The following is a 17,557-nucleotide window of genomic DNA, read 5'->3' as shown; positions in this document are numbered from 1 at the left end:
CGGCCCCGGCGCACCCACCTCACGGCCTCCGCTCTGCCTCGAAGGAGGGCAGGGGCGGCAGCCTGGGCCCCTGCCCAGCCCCTCCAGCTTGAGGGCCGGCCTTGCTGATGCTCCTCAGACCACAGCGTGAGGGGGCTTGGGAGGAGGGCCTCGGAGGGCAGGTCACCTCCTGCTCCAGACCTGCCCACCCAGCTCCTCACGGTGTATCTGCCTTCCAGACCCCAGAAGTGGGCACTGTCCTTAACACCCAAGACTGAGAAGCTGGGTTTCGGCAGGCTGATGGGACTCTCAGCCCATGGCATCCTCTGAGACTCCAGGTCAGGGGTACCTGGCCCATCCAGGACACAGACTCACTGAGCGGAACCCATGGGAGATGGCAGAGCTGGTGCCCGGCCCCATGCAGCATGCAAGGCCAGCATGCATGGCACGCTCACCCTCGGGTCACCCTTTCAGGGGGTGGCAGCCTGACCCGGAGACAGGAGCCAGCTGTCCCCACCCCCAGGGCACAGCAGGTCACCCAAGGGCTCTGTGCCTGCTGTGCTCTGAGATGGCAAGCCGGGCAAGAGACCAGGTGCTCAGAGGAGGTAACCACTCAGCTCCAGAGAAAGCTGCAGCTCCAGGGAGCAGGTCTGGAGCCGCTGAATGGGCTCCCTTCCAAGCCAGCTGCCTTCGTTAGTGAAGGGAGGGGAAGGTGCTGGCTCTCCTCTGGCCCTGCCCCCCACACACAGCCTCCTACAGAATCCGGCTTCCCATCCGCTGAAAGGGTGCGTGCCGAGAGCATGCTTTCACCCCAGGCCTCTCCCTCTGTCTGCCCCGCCAGGCTGGCCTCTGCCTGCGCTGCCCCATGCCATGCCCGTTACCTCTGTGGTTGGTACAGTACCTGCGGTTGGTGTGGCTTCAGAACACGGCACCCAAGATAGCCAGAGAGGGAGAGGTGGAAAGAATGAGAGGAAAGAGAAAACAGCACAGGTGAGACCACAGGACAAGCAATCACAGGAGAGACGGTTCTGGCTCAAACTGACCCAGATGGCGTGGCTGGGTGCTGGCCACAGCCCTGCGGATACCACCTGGCCTTCAGGGATCGTGTTCAACCCCACGGGGGTCTGCCACGTTGCTACAGAAAACCTTCCTGGGTCTTGGAGACCTTTCTAACATCTTTGCTTCTATCTCAACTCAAGGACATCTAGGAGGTGGCTGCAGAAACAGCCCACCTAGAATGCCACGTTTCCATGTCTGTTTTGAAGGGTGTGTCCTTCTCTAGCGGGGCTGATCTTTACGAAGGAGCTGGGTGACCCTTGATGGTGCCAGGAGTTGAGGGCATAAGACAGAGGTGTATAGAAGGATACCAATCCCAGGCAAAAGGAAGCCTCCTTTATCCCCAGGGGCAGGCGGTGGGTAGCTGAACCACGCTGGGGTGGAGGGAGATGGAGAATGGGTTTGGTGGCCCTCCCTGCACCATCTCAGCCTGGAAAGCTGGGGCCTGTGATGAACGGGAGTGCGGGGCCCTGTCCCATGTCCTCCCGTCCACTGGACTGCACGAAAGAGGAAATGCAGCTGCGGACTGAGAGCCTAAAAGGAACTCCTGAATCTGCTGCAAAGCCCTTGGCTGAGTGGGGCTGAGCACCCCTCTTTGTTCTCTTGCCCCCTGGCACTGAGATCCTTCCCTGCGGTGGTCACCGGAGCTGGGCAGTGGGGCTTTGTTTATCTGATGTTCAGTATTGGTGGGGGCGGGAAAAGGGAGGGAGAAGAGGCTCTCTACATATCTCCTTGTAGAGTGAAGTCGTCAAGAAAGTGCACCATCCCTGACCTGACCTTTGGTACCAGGCATGTATCAACCACTTACCCAAAGTCACCCAGGCCTAATACACTGTCCAAGTACCCGAGAAACTGGAAGGGAGACTGGGGGAGAGGGGTGTGTTGTGTGGCTCACTCCTGGTTTACAGGAGCAGACAGGAACACACACAGCACCGTCAGCCTTCCCCAGCTTCCGCCTGGCCCCTCGCCCCTCTGCTTCAGTGCTAGCCTGTTGGTCAGGTGAGCAGGGCCAGGGGAGGGACGCGGGACTGCTTGTGGAGCTCAGCTGGGAGCATGGGGGGAGGCAGCAGGCCCGGAGGTACAACTGCTCTCCTGGGCTGGGGGTGGGGATGCCCAGGAGGCCCCCCAGGCCAGCAGACCTCAGCCTCCTTGGGAGAGTGCTGGATGTGGTAATCTGTGGTCAGCGTCAGAGGTCCCTAACCACATGGCCCCTTCTTTGCAGCCTTCCCTTGTGGACTCAACCCTATCCCCTGGCCAGCCACTGCACTTCCGTCACCTAAACACAGTGCTGCTTGTGGTGAATCACAGTTGAATCCTCTTGTGGGCGTCCCTCCTTCTAGACTGGGGGAGCTCATTAGTTTTATACCCCTGGTTTTTGGCACAGCTGTCTGGCATCTCGGGCAGTGGCTGTTGAACAGCCCACGGTGCTTCTGGGGAGGCAAAGCCCCCACCCTCTCTCACAGGGGGTCTGCGGATGGATGCCAGGGCTTTCAGTCTCTCCCGCCCGAGCGCTCCCGGACGCCACGAGCAGGGGCGCCGGGCGCCCTCTAGTGGACACCGCGTGTGCGCAGCTCCGGGCCGGGCGCCCTCTAGTGGACCTCGCGAGCAAGCGCAGCTCCGGGCCGGACGCCCTCTAGTGGACATCGAGTGCGCGCGCAGCTCCGGGCCGGGCGCCCTCTAGTGGACATCGCGAGCACGCGCAGCTCCGGACGGGCGCTCACGGTGAGAAGACGCCAGAGCCCAGGAAGGAGCTCACTGTGAAGCTGGTTGGGCCGACGGCTGTTTCCCAGCTCCCTGTCCTCTCCTCGGCCTGACAGCTCACTCCCTTCAGGCCGCCAGGAGGGCTACATCTGTCTCCTGCTCGACCCAGGACGCCAGCAGTCAGCGTCAGTCACGGCTGGTCCGTGCTCCCCTCCGCGCCAGGCCGCCTCAGAGAAGGGGCAGCCCCAGGGCCCTCAGGGGCCGCCTCCCTCACAGCGCGGCCTCCCTCACCTGGCGAACGCCTTCCTGCTCCGTGGAGTCCGTGAGCACACTTGCTTCCAACGTGCATTCTCTCTCGTCCCCTCAGCTCAGCCACGAGTCACTCTCTCTTCCCTGTACCCCCAACAGGTAAACAGCTGAGCAAGTCGAGGCCACGTGGGGACCCAGGTCTGACTGGGACAGTATGAAGACGTGTCTCCCAGGTCCATCGCCGGCACCTACCTCTCAGCACGCAGGCTGGCTTCTCCCTCTGCGGGCCTGCGGGCCATGGCCCCGCTATCCCAGGAGGCCAGGCCAGCTCAGGGTTTCTCTGGGCGCCTGCACTTCCCGGGACCATCGCCCCGCGGCCGCCGCAGCGCACCTACCTTCATTCGGGGGTGCTGGCGACTCCTCGGTGACTGCTTCCCCCGAGCCCACCTGCGTCCTGGCACTGAGGGAAAAGCGGTAGCGCGACACGGGGTCTGCTCTCTGCACCGTGAACTTGGTCTGATTGGGAGAGAAGTTTTCCACTATCTGCTTTCCTACTTTGGTTCCATTAACTGGAGAGAGACAGGTAAGTGGAATTGAGCTTTAGCAATCTTGACCATGATGGCTTATATATAAACTGCTGCTGGAAGGAGGAAGCCTTCTCGACTCTGCTGGGAAGGGAACCCATGAAGCCTGCTCGTGATCTTAAGGACTCGGCTTGGGAGGCGTTTCAAAGGCTGAGTGTTGGGCCACAACTCCTCTCTGGCTCTTCGATGATGCACCAGGGTTAACACTTTCCCACTGATCTCATTATTGCTAGCTCAACACAAGGTTATGTGGCTGATTCTGAAAGATTCAACTTTTAATCCTCGAGCTTTTTCAACAAGGACAAACTTGAGTTCCTTTTTTCCTTTCAACAGAACTAGGGCAAAACCACTAGAGCTTTTTTCATTGTTAGTGCCTCCTTTGTAAAAGGCCTATTCACTATATACCTCAGAGGGGGAAGGTCAGGTCCAGAGATGGATTCAGAATCACAAACAAGCACACAGTTGGCTATTAAAATCCTTAATAACACAATGCCTGCCCTTTGAGCCTCACAGTAAGGTATAACATCACCTACTTTAGACGACATTTGAAGTCTTCCAAATGAATGACACTCCTGTCCCTGCCTGGTGATGCTGAATTCTTTAGGTGAGGTCATCCCAACCCAGGCTCCTGAGTGAGCCAATATCCAATACTGAATATTTAATATTCCATGGCAACTCCACAAACAGCTGCTTTACCCAAAATGGCAGCGTGTTAAGGTGGCCCCGAGGGTCAGTGTCGTGTGGATCCCTATGCACGTACTGTCTGCCCTAGCGGATGGAAGCTCTGTCAAGTAAGAAATGTTCTGTCCTAGACGTTTAGGAATTAGAGACTCTAAGATTCCTGAGCCTGGGGGTTGAATCCCTCATCAGACCAGATGCCCCCTATGCCTCACCAGGTGAGTGGAAGCCCCCCGAAGGAGAAGCTGTGACAAGAGAGCAGGGATTGGGTCTCACTCGCCTCCCATAATCCTATAGGAAGCTTTTTCCCTTCCCCTTGCATCCCTCCACGATGCCCTGTGTACCCGGAGGCTTTCTACCTTGATTCCTTAGGAAAAGTGGTGAGATTGGGGTTTCTGATTCTCAGATTATCCAAGAGAAAGAAGGGCAGAACGTACAGGCCACGTATTTGAGAGTATATCCAATCAGGATCCCATTGGGGTGCTCTGGATGGTCCCATTCCAGGTTGATTGTCTCCAGGTTGGGCTGCCGGACTCGGAAACGCCTGGGGGCACTGGGTACTTGGGGAAGGAGGAGAGAGCGGGGGACGGGGGGAGAGAAAGGGGCGGGCAGGAGGAGGAAAACACAAGAAACAAAGCACAAGTATGAAGGCATTGACCTCTGGACAACCCCTGTGCTGGACTGCTGCTAAGCCAGCACCTGGAGGGCTGTGAGGTGGCTAGCACCTACTGCCTCATCCAGGATGGCATTTCCCCACATCTAGGACAAGCACGGCTCAGACTTGGTTTATCTTGGGAAGGAGTCAGTCAAGTTCTCCTTTAAAAACTACCCTGAATACAGCACACATTAGACTCTGATCCTGCAAAAAAACCTCCAGGTTGGGCAGAATCATCCTCAGGTAGGAAACCGACTTTAGCCTCTGTTTGGTAACAGAAGCCGCAGTTCTCAATCTTTAGACAAGGATTCTTACCACAGGGTCAAAGTGTCAAACCTTGGCCTCTGGGCTGAGAATGCCAGGTTCAGGGGTGAGGAGAGAGAAACCCACATTGGAACACGTGGATGGGGCCAGGAGCAGGAGCAATGGGGAGAGGCTGGTGATGAAAACCAGACAAGGAGGAAGGGATACAGGAATAAAGAAACAAGGGCGGGGAAACACAGGAGAGGAAAAAGGAAGAGGGGCAGAAGAATGGGGGAAAGTAACAGGTAAGAAGGCACGAAGGAGAAACAGAAGAGGGCCTGGTCTTGGGGGCCTGGCAGGAACAGGAGATGTGCAGGGACCTGCCCAGGTGTCCAGCTCCCAGGACTGGGCGCCCCTGAAGGACAGCCTCTAGGTCATAGTGGTGACAGGAGGGAAGGTCCTTGGGGCTGAGGCTGGCGAACCAAGCAGATGCCTCCTGGGAGTCCAGGTGCCTTCTGGAAGTCCAGATGCCTTCTGGGAGTCCAGGTGCCTCCTGGGAGTCCAGGTGCCTTCTGGGAGTCCAGGTTCCTCCTGGGAGTCCAGGTACCTGGGCTCCCTCAAGACGCAGTGGGCGGCTCCCGCAGTGCCCTTAGGAGTCCATGTGCACAGCCTGTCCAGAGTCCTGTCAGCCGCCTCACAGTCTTGTTCTGACATAGAACCACCCGTCAGGGCAGCCGCCTTGGGGACAGCGCTCCACGGGTGCCATCAGCATGCCGGTCATCCCTCCACGAGGTTGTGCAGAGGTCAACTTGTGTCATCCGGGGAGAGGCGTGCTGGAGGCGCTTGGGGCCACTCGGCCATGCCACCCCCGTCCTGCCCTCCCTGGGGAGCAGCAGCCGGACCTACCTCCTTCCGGGGTGGTGAACTCCTTGGTTTCACTGCGAGGCCCATCGCCTCGCCCATTGACCACAACCATCTCCAGCTTGTAGTTGCTGTAGGGGAAGAGGCGGGACACCACACCACGCAGGCGGTCGCCGGGGAAGCCAGCTTGCTGCCTCTTCTGAGACACCCACAGGTTCTTCAGCAAGCTGCTCTCCCTCCAGTAGTAGGCCTTGGGACAGAGGCGGGCTGGTGAGGGCTCGGCCGGGCAGGGCAGGGTTAGTTGTTAGTGGTGGTGCTGGTGGTGACTGGTCTTCCCTTTCCTGGCCACGGGCTCCGAATCGCAGAGGCCCTCAGCAGCCCCCCAGAAGGCTGGGGGAGGCAACCTGACAGTCCCCGATCATGAGCCACTAGCGCGTGGGGACCGATGTCAAACCAAATAGAGTTTTTGTTTTCGATCATTTTCTGAGCTGTGTCGTCTCTCTGGGGAACAGGCATGCTGGCCAAACGTACAGCCGAGATGCTCCATCTTGAGACTTATTTCCAAGCAGGGGATAGGTTGCTCAGGGAGTCTGTACCAAAAGCACAAATTCGAGCCAAGGGCCCAGGCATGGAGAGCTCTTTTCTGTGCTCAGACACCACATCACCTTGAGTTAGATTTAGTATGGTTTAGATTGGCAGCAGACAGGAGCTGAAAAGTAGCAGGTTAGCCCCAGAAGTCTGAATACACGAAAGGGTTGATTTAGTCCTTTAAAATCAAAAGCTTCCTCTTGATACTATTTAAAAACCATTAGGAGAGTGACATGTCCAAGCCAATGGGAGACCAGGCTGTGGGATGGCAAGAGCTGGGGTGGGATGGGACAGCCTGTGGAAGGTGGTAGTGCCACAGTCAGAAGGCTGTGGCATGGGGTGTGATAAGCAGTGGGAGGGAAGCCCCAGGTCAGGCCGTCACACCAGCATCACCTGAGGCCTCCAAGGACAAGGTATGGAGGAAGTCCAGACTTAAGAAGGGGACCCAAAGAGAGCTTTAGCCAAAAACATCTCCAGGCAAGTAGGTTAAAGGTGCAAGTTGGGGAAGAGCTCATTCAAGCATATATATCATCTCCCTTTCCCTCCTCGGTCTGCCAAATCCATTTCCCTAGAAGAGACTGACTCCCTCTGTGCCACCAACTGTCCAGCCAACCCCCGATGACCCCTAAGGCACAGAACCCATGTTACCCCAGGGCCACAGCCTCTCCAGGAGTTTTAAATAGAGCAGCTCATCAGGGAGAGCCTTGAATACCCATTCAAGGCTCATTCAAAGAGAGAAACATCAGGGAGAGAAGAGGCGGCCGGGGGAAGTCAAGGGCCATAATAACTGCAGTTGGCTGTGGCAACAGGGAAGGGTTTGTACCCTTGTAGTAGCTCTTCCGGTTAGCTGGGGCTTCATGAAATCAGACTGGGTGAGGCAAGCAGCCCAGAAGGGCCTGTAGGAGAGGGGAGGGTGTAGCTCAGCGGTGCCGCAACACTGCCTCTGAAGATACGCGTGTGCCCTCACAGGGAGGGCAAGCATAATGTGCTCTGTATGGCCAGGGCACACCCAGCGCACCTGGTGCAGGAGACACCTGGTGTATCTGTTTTTGCTGAGGATATTTTGAACAGCTCGCTCTAGACATCCTCTTTTTTGTTTTGGCTGTGCTCCATGACTTGCAGGATCTTAGTTTCCCAACCAGGCCAAGGAGCTGAAAGTGTGGAGTCCTGACCGCTGGACCACCAGGGAATTCCTCAGACATCATCTTCTTAAACCAACTCTGGATCCAACAACTATCCCAAGGACCCCTTCCAAACATCTCATGTACCGCGTCTGCTACCCCCTCGCCCTGTTAGGGAGCTGCGTGGTTAGACGGGGCCTGCAGCTGGCCTCCTCACTCGATATTCTCTGAGCTGGCCCTGGACCGTGTCGGAGTAGACGCGGCTCCACTGAAGGCTGATGGCGGTGCTGTTCAGGACTCGGATTTTAACATCTGTGGGTGCAGCCCTGGGATCTGCAATGTGTCGGGACAGAGAGCTGGTTATGCAGGTGGGGCTGCCCCTCCCTGACTCCAGAGTCCCCTCCGACTTGCTTGCCCTCTGCTGGCTTGCGCCTTCAGCCCACTCTGGACGCCGGGCACTCCCTCCAGGCCAAGTGGCGTGATGGCACTCCACTGCGGCTGGCCTCCTGGTGGCTTACCAACCTTGCTGTTTACCCTCTAACCCTGTCCTCACACTGGAAATAGTCCCCCTTGAGTGGCATTTGTTTCTTGCCAGTGCCCCGCAGGAAACACTGCCTGCAGACTAAAGACGCCCTAGCCTAGTTCAGGAAAAGACTCTGATCCTGTGACTACCTGCAGAGGGAGGGCCACTGCACCCATAACTGGCTCTCTCCAGTTTTTTCTACTCTGCCACGACAGTGGTTCTGCCCTATCCCCTCTAACATATCGGCCGCAGGGTACACAGATGCGATGGAAACGGTGGGCTGGTCCGTGAGTCCATGGCTAGATGCTGCTTTTTCCATACTTACCCTCCAGAAGTCCCCACCGCCTTCTGTCTGGAAATGTCTGCCACCATGGAAATGAGGAGTGGGATGGACAGAGGGCCTTCTGATCCCCACTCCTTATCTCCCGAGGGGGTCCGATCCACAATCACCTCCAGGGAAGCGGGGCACGGGACCTGACCCTCACTTCCTCCTAGCTCACTGTCATGAACCCCACTGGCCCTGCTCATGACCCCAGCACTGGCCCCCTGAACCCACTCTTTCCCAAGACTCTCCTCCCTCCTTCCTTTGGGTCACCCCACCCACCTCCATGGTTTCTTCTCGGATCAGACCCACATCCACCAGGGTATGGATTACCCTGACCAGGAGGGGCATCACTAACCCTCCGGCCTTGCTCAGCAGCCTGCAGGACTGATGTACTGATGTACTGCCTCCACTGTCTGGAGAGGCAGGTACACACTTCTACACATATCCCACAATCACGTTGATTTATCCAGTGACAGCCTCCAGAGAACTCTTTTTATGCCCAGTGTTGCAGTGGGTGGTCCTGGAGTGTTCGGTCTGGGGAGCTGTGGACTTCAGGCCCTCCAGGATTCCCCTGGGGAGCCCAGGGAGGACTCTGGCCTGGCCCTGCTTCCTGTGGAGGCATTTAGTTATGGCCTTTGGGTCAGATGGTCCTTGAGGCTAGCAAGGCCTGCCAGTAAGATAGACCACAAACCTGGGTTCTGTTCTTAAGCCTGGAATTTGCTATTGTGCAATATGGGCGGAGGTTTCCCTCGCAGGACCCCAGTTTTCATGTTCATAATGTGAGAGTATTGGACTGTGTGACGATGTTGATTAATTCTAACTAGCATTCAGATGATACCATCTCTGCTCCCGGCACCACTTGGGGCCTGTCTGCTCTAGGTCACTGCTGGAAACCCCTCTTTCCTGGTAACTTGCTGTCCTCCAGGATGCTCTTAGAAGATCCAGGGCCCAGGCCAAGGTTCCTGGTCTGCGGGGATGGCCTGGGCAGCCCAGCCGTGCGGGCCCCGGGTGGAGGGAGGGCGGGTACTCACAATCTTCTCCAGAGTAACCGATGACGGTGTCTGGCTCAGGGCCCTTCCCAAAGTCATTTTCAGCCTGGACTCGGATCTCGTAGGGCACATAGACAGGGGTCTGCCCCACCACGTATCGGGAGCCCCACACGGTGACGTTGTTCCAGGCCTCGCGGGCCTCTCTCCGCCGCCACTTGACGATGTAGCGCAGGTTGGGGCCGAAGGCGGAAGTGGCATTCATGGGCTGAGTGGGGAGAGACGGCAGGAGTGGTGGGGCACTGGCGAGGAGCCCAGGCCACCCCGGCTCGCCCTCTTCCCACGGCAGGCCCCTGTTCCCAGCCTGCCCAACCATGGCCAGCCCCTTGCAGAGCTGGAGAGAGCCTGCCCCAACTCTGAGTCCCCCGGGAGCCCAGAGTCCTGCAAAGCCAGCAGCGCGCAGATCCCCCACCCAGGCCCCAGTCCCTGTGACCTCACAGCCCCCCCTCGGCAGGTACACAGGCAGTAAAAGCGTCACTGTCAACAGGACTCTGCAGTGATGGAGCAACCGGAAGCAGAATGCGCACGGGGATGTGACAAGCCCCCAGAGTCAGAGGAGCGGGTTCTGGTTTAGTCATGGCCCGCCTGCCACCAATGAGTCAAAATTCCCGACTTCAGTCCTAGCGAATCCACGCCTATCTGCCCTACCCTTCTTACAAGGCTGGAGCTGAGAGCGGGCGTAACTCTGTCTTTGTTCCCCAAGGGCTGGTCCAGGAAGCCGTTCCCTGGGCGCCTGCAATATGGAGCTGAACCACTTCTTGCCAGGTCCTAAAGATGAGCCCTGGAGTCTTAAGTCTGGGCTCAGCCCAACTGCCAAGGCTGCTGTGAGACCAGGCCCTCGGCAGACAGTGATGGTCGTGATTCTAAACTCTGCATCTATTTCCATTATTACAGCAACAGCACAAAAACGTTAAAAATTCAGTGGCTGGGACTTCCCCCGGTGGCACATGCTGTGGAGCGACCAAGCCTGTGCACCACAATTACTGAAGCCCATGTGCCCTGGAGCCTGTGCTCCATAACAAAAGAAGCCCCCACACCACAGCTAGAGAGCAGCCCCTTCTCTCCACAGCTGGAGAAAGCCCTCGCGCAGCAACAGAGACCCAGAGCAGCCAAAAATAAAAAATGTTCAGTGGCTGAATTTGCATCTCAGACTTAGAAGCAGTTTGGGAAAAAAAAAAAAAATGTCATTTGGAGGCCACATATCCCAGTTTTGGTTTGGAAAATGTGGTCAGGTGAGCCAAGACGGAAGATGAGTTTTCCAATCCTGGTCTGGCAGTCATCTTCGGAGCCCCTCTGTCCACCCTGGACTTACAGACGGCTGCCACTGGAGACCCACCACTCGGCTGGTCTCTCTCCACACTCAACAATCTCCAGCGAGAGGAGCTCAGAACTCACTGAAGTGGGGTACCGGTGTTTAGGCTACATCGTTTCTGGGGACTAATCTAAACCTCTCCTTCTTCTAAAGAAGCGCTTTGGTTTTGTGGGACACTCTCTGCTTTTGCCAGAAGGATAGCGTCTGTTTCCTAAGTCACCTCTGCTCCTGTCTTACAGCTTGCTCTTAGATACTCTCCTGTTTGATTTCTTGACGCTCGATGCAAAGAGTGGCCCTCACACCAGGCAGGACGCCTGGGCCATCCTGCAGCCTGGGGGCCCCAGGAGTGTACAGGGCGAGGGCCCCTAAGACTGCCAGGCAAGCCTCGCGGGCGGGCTGGAGGAGCTCTCACCGTCCATGTGATCTCCATGTTGTTCTTCCTGGTCCCCTCTCCCTTCACATCAGAGGGGTTGGACTCGGGGGCTGGAACCCAAATGGAGACAAAGTTCAAACCCAGAGCATGCATCACAGGGCACAGTAAACAGCCTCTCCTCCCCAGCTGACCGGCCCCTTCCGTGCTCGCCTCTGCACTTCTCAACACACTCCGTCCCCTACGCGGCTGAGCTTGCTCTGCCACTCTGTCGTACATGTGATGTGCCTTCCTAGCCGAGACTTAAACCCCCAAAGGAGGGATAGTTTCTTCTGAGTTTTAATCCCTGACACGATAGCATTTATTATAAGGCTTTCCACACTTCAGGTGCTCAATAGAGCCAACTCAATGTGGATTATCCACTAAGGGTGTTTAATACCAACTTGGTTTATCCTGGCATTCAACATTTTGGGGGAGCGGCTTTCACCCTCAGCGAGCCAGTGTGATTTCAGACATCTAAGCATTTCATTACCCAAGTATGTCAAGAGACCTTATGCGACATGAGAGTATATGTTTCTACCGCCAATCTTCACAGCTCTTCCCTTTAAAGCAGATCAAGAATTATTCATAATTATTACTAATAAGTAATAATAAAAATGTCAGTTAACATTTATTGTGTGCTTACTCCATGCACATTACATTAGGGACCTGAATTATATTTTCAAACAACTGTATTTTCACAATAGCCCCCTAACGGAGATGGCATAATTATTCTGTTTCATAGATGAGGAGGCCTGGAGTAGCTTGCCTAAATTCATGTGGCTGGGGACCCGGGGAACTTAGTCTGTACTCGGGTGCCCGGCGTCAGCACCTGCCGTTAGCCCTCAAGCACTCACGTGCTCCGCTGGTTCGGTAGCGCTCAGATGGGAGGCTGGGGTGGCTGCTGCCCACCTCATTGATGGCGATGACCCGGAACTGGTAGTTGACGTAGGGCGATAGCCGGAGCACAGCTGAGTTGACACTGCCCGGGAACCTGGAATGGTCATGCCAGACCCCCGGCTGGAACTGGTCTTCTTCAAACTGGACGACGTAGTCTGAGGAGGCAAGGAAATCCGGACTGTCTGGGGAGCTGAGTCAGTGAGCTCTTTCCCAGGGTGTCCCTTGGGTTCCCAGCAGTGTTGACAGCCTCCCATAGGGAGACAGAGGCACATGAACCCTTCCCAAACACAGAACGGGAGACAGACCACGGCCTCCATCCTGTCGACAGCCCAGGGCACATGCCCAGTGAGGAGGTGGTGGGGCCCGAAGCCAGGGCCGGGCCGGCCACCGGGCTGCATCCCTCTCTCCTGGTCCGCGCGAGCCCGTGGCTGACCTGTGATGGGGCTGTTGTTGTCGTCCCCTGGGATCCAGGTCAGCCTCACGCTTCTCTCGGCCAGGTCAGTGAGCTCCAGGTCCCGGGGTCGGTCCGGTCGTCCTGGCGGCAGAGGGAGGGGCCTCCAGAGTCAGAGCCGGCCGGCCTGCAAGGGCCCCAGCCCCAGCCACCGTCCCGCAGACAGGACTCGAGTGGGCTGAGCTCACCCCCAGCAGGGACCAACCCCAGCCTGTGCTGGAGGGTCAGCCCAGGGGCCACCCCTGCCCTCAGGGTTCAAGGAAGGACAAAGAGCAAAGACCCCCAAATTCCATCCCCCCAAAGAATATCAAGGGGTGCAGGGAGCAGTGAGAATTGGGGCCAACCCACCCCAATATGTGGGTGTTCTTGGAGTGGAAACATTTGGGAAAGAATCACACCTTTAGGAAAGAAGTATGGAACTTCTATCTATAATTATCTTCTACTGTGTGTGCTGAGGCTCTGAGGGGGCAGGAGCCCAGGAGGGTGTTTGGAGAGCTTGCAGGGCAGAGCAGTTAGGGGGATGGGGGGGGGGTGGTGGCGGACAAACACAGAGGACCAGGCCAGGGAGGAGAGAGCAGCTCCGTCTAGAAGCTTCCATGATGGACAGCAGGACAGTGTCCCCCCGCAAGGGTGGGGCAGTGCCTTTGGGGGCTCCAGTCTCACTGGGTTTCTGAAGTGGGTGTGAGTGCCCTCCTGGCCACCGACTGGGGAGAGCAGGCAGGTTTCTTTTCTCCCATCCTGGCCCCTTGAACTAGTTATTTCCACATTTTGGCTGGTAACTGGAAGGATCTGAAAGGTGGGTCCCAGCAGCCACATTTACGTGTTGCACGCGCGTGCACGTGGACTGTAAATGGGTGCATAACAGCAGATCTGGAGAGGCTGCCAAAGAGATGGGCCTACGGATGACTGGAAGCAAGGGTTCCGAGACCGCGTGGAGAACAGGCCGCCCAGGGGAGTGGTGGGCGTGGCCAGAGGTAAGGGGTGGGAGGGGACCGCAACTCAGTCTGCCAAAGGGGCGGGACTAGAAGGGCTCAGGAGGGGATGGGCCTCCTGAGAGGGGTCAGACTTGGCGGGGGTGGGGCGAGCTGGCCCCTCCCCTGTGCACAGCACTCCTCTCCTGCAGGGCCTCCCTCCTCCTACGTGCCCCACTCTGAGGCACCTGGAGTGCTTGGTGTGAGTCCCGGGGTTAGTACAAATTACCTTTGGGAAGGGCAGCCAAACGGTTAGTTGGAGTGGCCTGATCAGCTGCAAAGGTAAGACGGGTTACCCAGGTTAGCAGGTCATCTGGGGATACAGGTGCTCTAAGGGCGGGGTCAGGAGGCGAGGCTTGAACAGCAGCGCCTGCTTGGCCTAATCCCCCATCCCGTGGAGGGTGCCCCCGCCCTCACGAAGGCCTTCCCGTGCTCCCTCCGCAGCCAGGGCCGGGCACGCGGTCTGCTTGCTATCCTGGTGCCGGCACCCGCCTGGGCCCACTGCTCCCCGGGAGGGTGCAGGGACACACCTAGGCGGCAGAGGTGAAAAGAGGATACACTCTGCTGGGCGGGAGACCACACCCCCGGGTTTGGGATGGCTTCGTATTTACAGGCTGGCTTGGGGGCGAGCCTCCAAGAGGGAGTCATCGGGAGTGCCCGGCACCCTGTGAAATCCCTCCAGGAGAGGTGGGCAGAGAATAAAGCAGCAGCGGGTGTTGGAAGGCCAAACAGAGCTGTCTTGCTGGATAGGCAGTTTTAATTGACTTAGTGGTTTAGAGTCAGCTGTAAAGTTGGTAAAGACGACCACAATAAGAACCCCGTCCATCCCTCTCTCCTCCGGCACCTTTCAGTTGAGGACTGAGGCGAGTCAGCGATTCCATTCAGGAGGTAAGGCATCCAGTACAGCCTGCTCTGAGAGGAGCAGCTTCCTAACCCTCAGGTCCTCAGACAAGAGGACCCCCACGCCTGGCTGGCTGGCTGACTGCGGGCGCTGCCCTCCGAGCCACCCCCACCTCTCTGGACACGGGGAAGCGGGGTGGGGGCAGCGGCGGGGCGGGGGCAGCGGTGGTTACCTAGCACGGTCAGGTAGGCTTTCGCCAGGTCTTGGTCCAGCTCAGTGCTGGCAACGCACGTGTAGCTGCCCTGGTCCCGCTCGGCCACGCCGAAGATGGTCAGGGAGTCCTCCTCCTTCTTCATTCTGCAAAGGAACAGGGAGGGGTTGGAGGAAGGTGGAGGGGAGGCAGTGAGGTAGGGAGGCGGGGCTGGCGGGCACCGCCTGTCCACCTTTTCCCTGGGGTGGGGACAGTGGGTCCGAGCGGGCAGCTGCAGCCCTTCCTAGGGGACGGGGGCTCATCGCAGTGCTGTGGGAGGGGCAGGGTCTTCCTGTCACGCTGAGCACTTGCGGAGCTTCACGGAGGGGACGGAACACAGGCGGCACTAGAGCGGCCCCCTCTGTATTCACCGTGCTTAGATTCCCCCCCAACCCCAGGTCCTCTGCGCTCCCCTCCTGAATTAGGGCATAGCTTGGCACACCGCTGAAGGCAGGTCTTCTCAAGCTCCCAGCTCTGTCTCCAACCCAGAGCGATGCCTGCGCTCAGCCAAGTGCCCTGGGCTCCCCTGAACTGTCTCCACAGAGGGAGGAGGGCACCCAGGAGCTGGGTGCCAGCAAAACCCGTGCCCACTGGAGGATTATGCCCCTCCAGGAAACCAGATGATCAGCAGACCCAGCTGGTACCCATGTGCACCCTGCCCCAAGACCGAAGCTGGCACAGAAGAGAGCCCGGGAGGAGGCTCAGAGCAACGTTCTCAGCCCCAGCTGCATATTCCCAACAGCTGGGGGACTTTACACACCATCTACGCCTGGGCCCGCCTTCAACTCCAGTCAGATCCGAATCTGGCTGAGGGAGAGGACAGGCGTGGGCCCAGGGCACAGTAAGGGCGAGCCAACTAACCACAGGGTCAGAGCCTGCTCAGGCAGCCCCGCCCTCTGTCGGGGGATGCAGAACTGCTGGCTGGGCTGCAAGGAGGCGGGGGCGTGTCCAGTCTGGACACCAAAGAGGAGCAAGGAGGGGCCGAAGGACAGAGAAGAGAGTGCAGATGGAGAGAGGAGGGAAAGGAGGGAAGGAGGGGAGAGGAGCAGGGCGCTGAGTGGAGAGAGGGCAGGCACTGGAGGGGGTCTCCCCTGAGGGGTCCAGAACCCTCTTTGGCGGTTCTGCAGCGAAACACCGACATGGGAGCCGCAGGTGCGTCCACGCATCACCAGGAGCAAGGGAGAAGGCAGGGCCCCAGAGAGCAGCAGGCAGGGAGGCAGGAGCAGAGACCTGTTGCTGATGTAGAGTGGCTCGTCATCCTTCAGCCAGGAGACTGTGAGCTTCAGGGAGGGGTCGTGCTTCACGCGGCACTCCAGCTGCACCGTGCTGCCCCTCTTGGCGACCTGGTCCTCGGGCATCCGGTAGATCCTCGTGGGGTCTGCAGAGAAGCGCCTGAGCTCGAGCTCCTCTCTGCCACCCCCACCCGCAAGCAGCCACAGGGTGACACGCAAGACTAGCTTGCATGGACCGCAGAGGGTGGCAGAAATAGGATTCAGTTAGGTGAACTGGTCGGGGAGGCCCGGAATAGGAGATCCCCAGTGGAAATAACGCCCAGGTCCTTTCTCGCTGGCTCAGGAACACAGGACGTGGTTTCTGGGGCGGTGGTGGGGAGCTGGTGTGGGGAGCAGGCCTCCCTGCCTAGGGAAGTATGTGCAGCACCCAGGCCAGCTGGGGGCCCTGAGGGAGGTCCCACTAGGGATTAAACATTAAGGGTGGTGCGTTTTCAAAGTGACACACACGGATAGCTTTGAGGAGATGGCATTCTCAAAGTTAAAAATGCCCCCCACTCCCCAACTCACTGCGCCCTCTACCTAGCGACCCTCTCCTTTACCTTTGACCTCAAGGCGGACCTGGTTCTCTGCTTTGCCCAGGATGTTGGTGGCAACACAGGTGTAGATGCCCTGGTCCTCTTTTCGGATCATCTTGATTTCCAGACTGCCGTTCTCATAGACGTGGTAGTTGCCACCGTCCAGGTTGCTCCCTTGTCCATTCTTAAACCTCACAACGGAGCAGCAGGACACACAGCATGCTGAGAAAGGGCCAGCCCGGGGGGAAGGGACCCCGAGCCACGCGTCTGCCCCGACCCAGGGCTGGCCTTGGCAAGCCTCTGGCCTCAGTTTCCTTCCTTGCACAATAAGAGGCCTGACCCAGATGCTCTGCCAGCTTCGTCTCAGCCTCCACCCTTTGCGGCTCCCAGGACTTGCTGAAGCCCTCTCATGGGCCGAATGCGATGAGAGAGGTGAGACAGATGCCCCCTCCAGATGCCCCCGTGGGGGAAGCCTGGTCTCCTGGAACTTACCATCGGAGTGTGGGGATGGGAGACCCAAAGAACGGGCAGTCCAGCCGGGTCCGGTTGTACAGGATCACCCTGATGAGCTGGTTCCGGGGCGACAGCATCCGAGGCGGCACGTCTGCAATCCCAGAGACCTAACCCTGACCTTGGGCGGGCGTCTGCCTTCCTCTGCGACCCCAGAGACCTAACCCTGACCTTGGGCGGGCGTCTGCCTTCCTCTGCGACCCCAGAGACCTAACCCTGACCTTGGGCGGGCGTCTGCCTTTCTCTGCGACCCCAGAGACCTAACCCTGACCTTGGGCGGGCGTCTGCCTTCCTCTGCGACCCCAGAGACCTAACCCTGACCTTGGGCGGGCGTCTGCCTTCCTCTGCGACCCCAGAGACCTAACCCTGACCTTGGGCGGGTGTCTGCCTTCCTCCCCCTCCTTGGGGACCAGTCTTATCTCTGTGTGCCTTCTCCTCGGGGCAGCTTTCTCAATACCAGCGTGACCTCCCCCATCAACCTCCCTCCCAGATTAGGT

The 17,557-nt window shown here is 58.2% G+C and overlaps 1 protein-coding gene across 3 annotated transcripts in view; it reads right to left on the bottom strand.

The window, feature by feature from the left end:
- The window catches only part of NFASC (neurofascin), a 197,777-nt gene that overhangs the window by 23,994 nt on the left and 156,226 nt on the right, over positions 1-17,557 (bottom strand). For 2 of the 3 annotated variants that reach the window (XM_069544496.1, XM_069544497.1), the window contains exons 12-22: positions 17,043-17,154; positions 16,575-16,741; positions 15,974-16,121; positions 14,726-14,850; positions 13,882-13,926; positions 12,664-12,765; positions 12,188-12,385; positions 11,334-11,404; positions 9,595-9,817; positions 4,685-4,807; positions 3,381-3,554 (exon numbers count right to left, since the gene is read on the bottom strand). In XM_069544496.1, the coding sequence (XP_069400597.1) occupies positions 3,381-3,554; positions 4,685-4,807; positions 9,595-9,817; positions 11,334-11,404; positions 12,188-12,385; positions 12,664-12,765; positions 13,882-13,926; positions 14,726-14,850; positions 15,974-16,121; positions 16,575-16,741; positions 17,043-17,154 (1,488 nt within the window). Of the gene's footprint in view, positions 1-880; positions 896-3,380; positions 3,555-4,684; positions 4,808-6,051; positions 6,257-7,932; positions 8,049-9,594; positions 9,818-11,333; positions 11,405-12,187; positions 12,386-12,663; positions 12,766-13,881; positions 13,927-14,725; positions 14,851-15,973; positions 16,122-16,574; positions 16,742-17,042; positions 17,155-17,557 lie in introns of all 3 variants that reach the window. The other variant, XM_069544498.1, reaches the window with a different exon arrangement.

Source organism: Ovis canadensis, chromosome 12 (genome assembly GCF_042477335.2).
Source record: "Ovis canadensis isolate MfBH-ARS-UI-01 breed Bighorn chromosome 12, ARS-UI_OviCan_v2, whole genome shotgun sequence".
Taxonomy (NCBI): Eukaryota; Metazoa; Chordata; class Mammalia; order Artiodactyla; family Bovidae; genus Ovis; species Ovis canadensis.
This window is presented reverse-complemented; position numbering and strand designations above follow the sequence as displayed.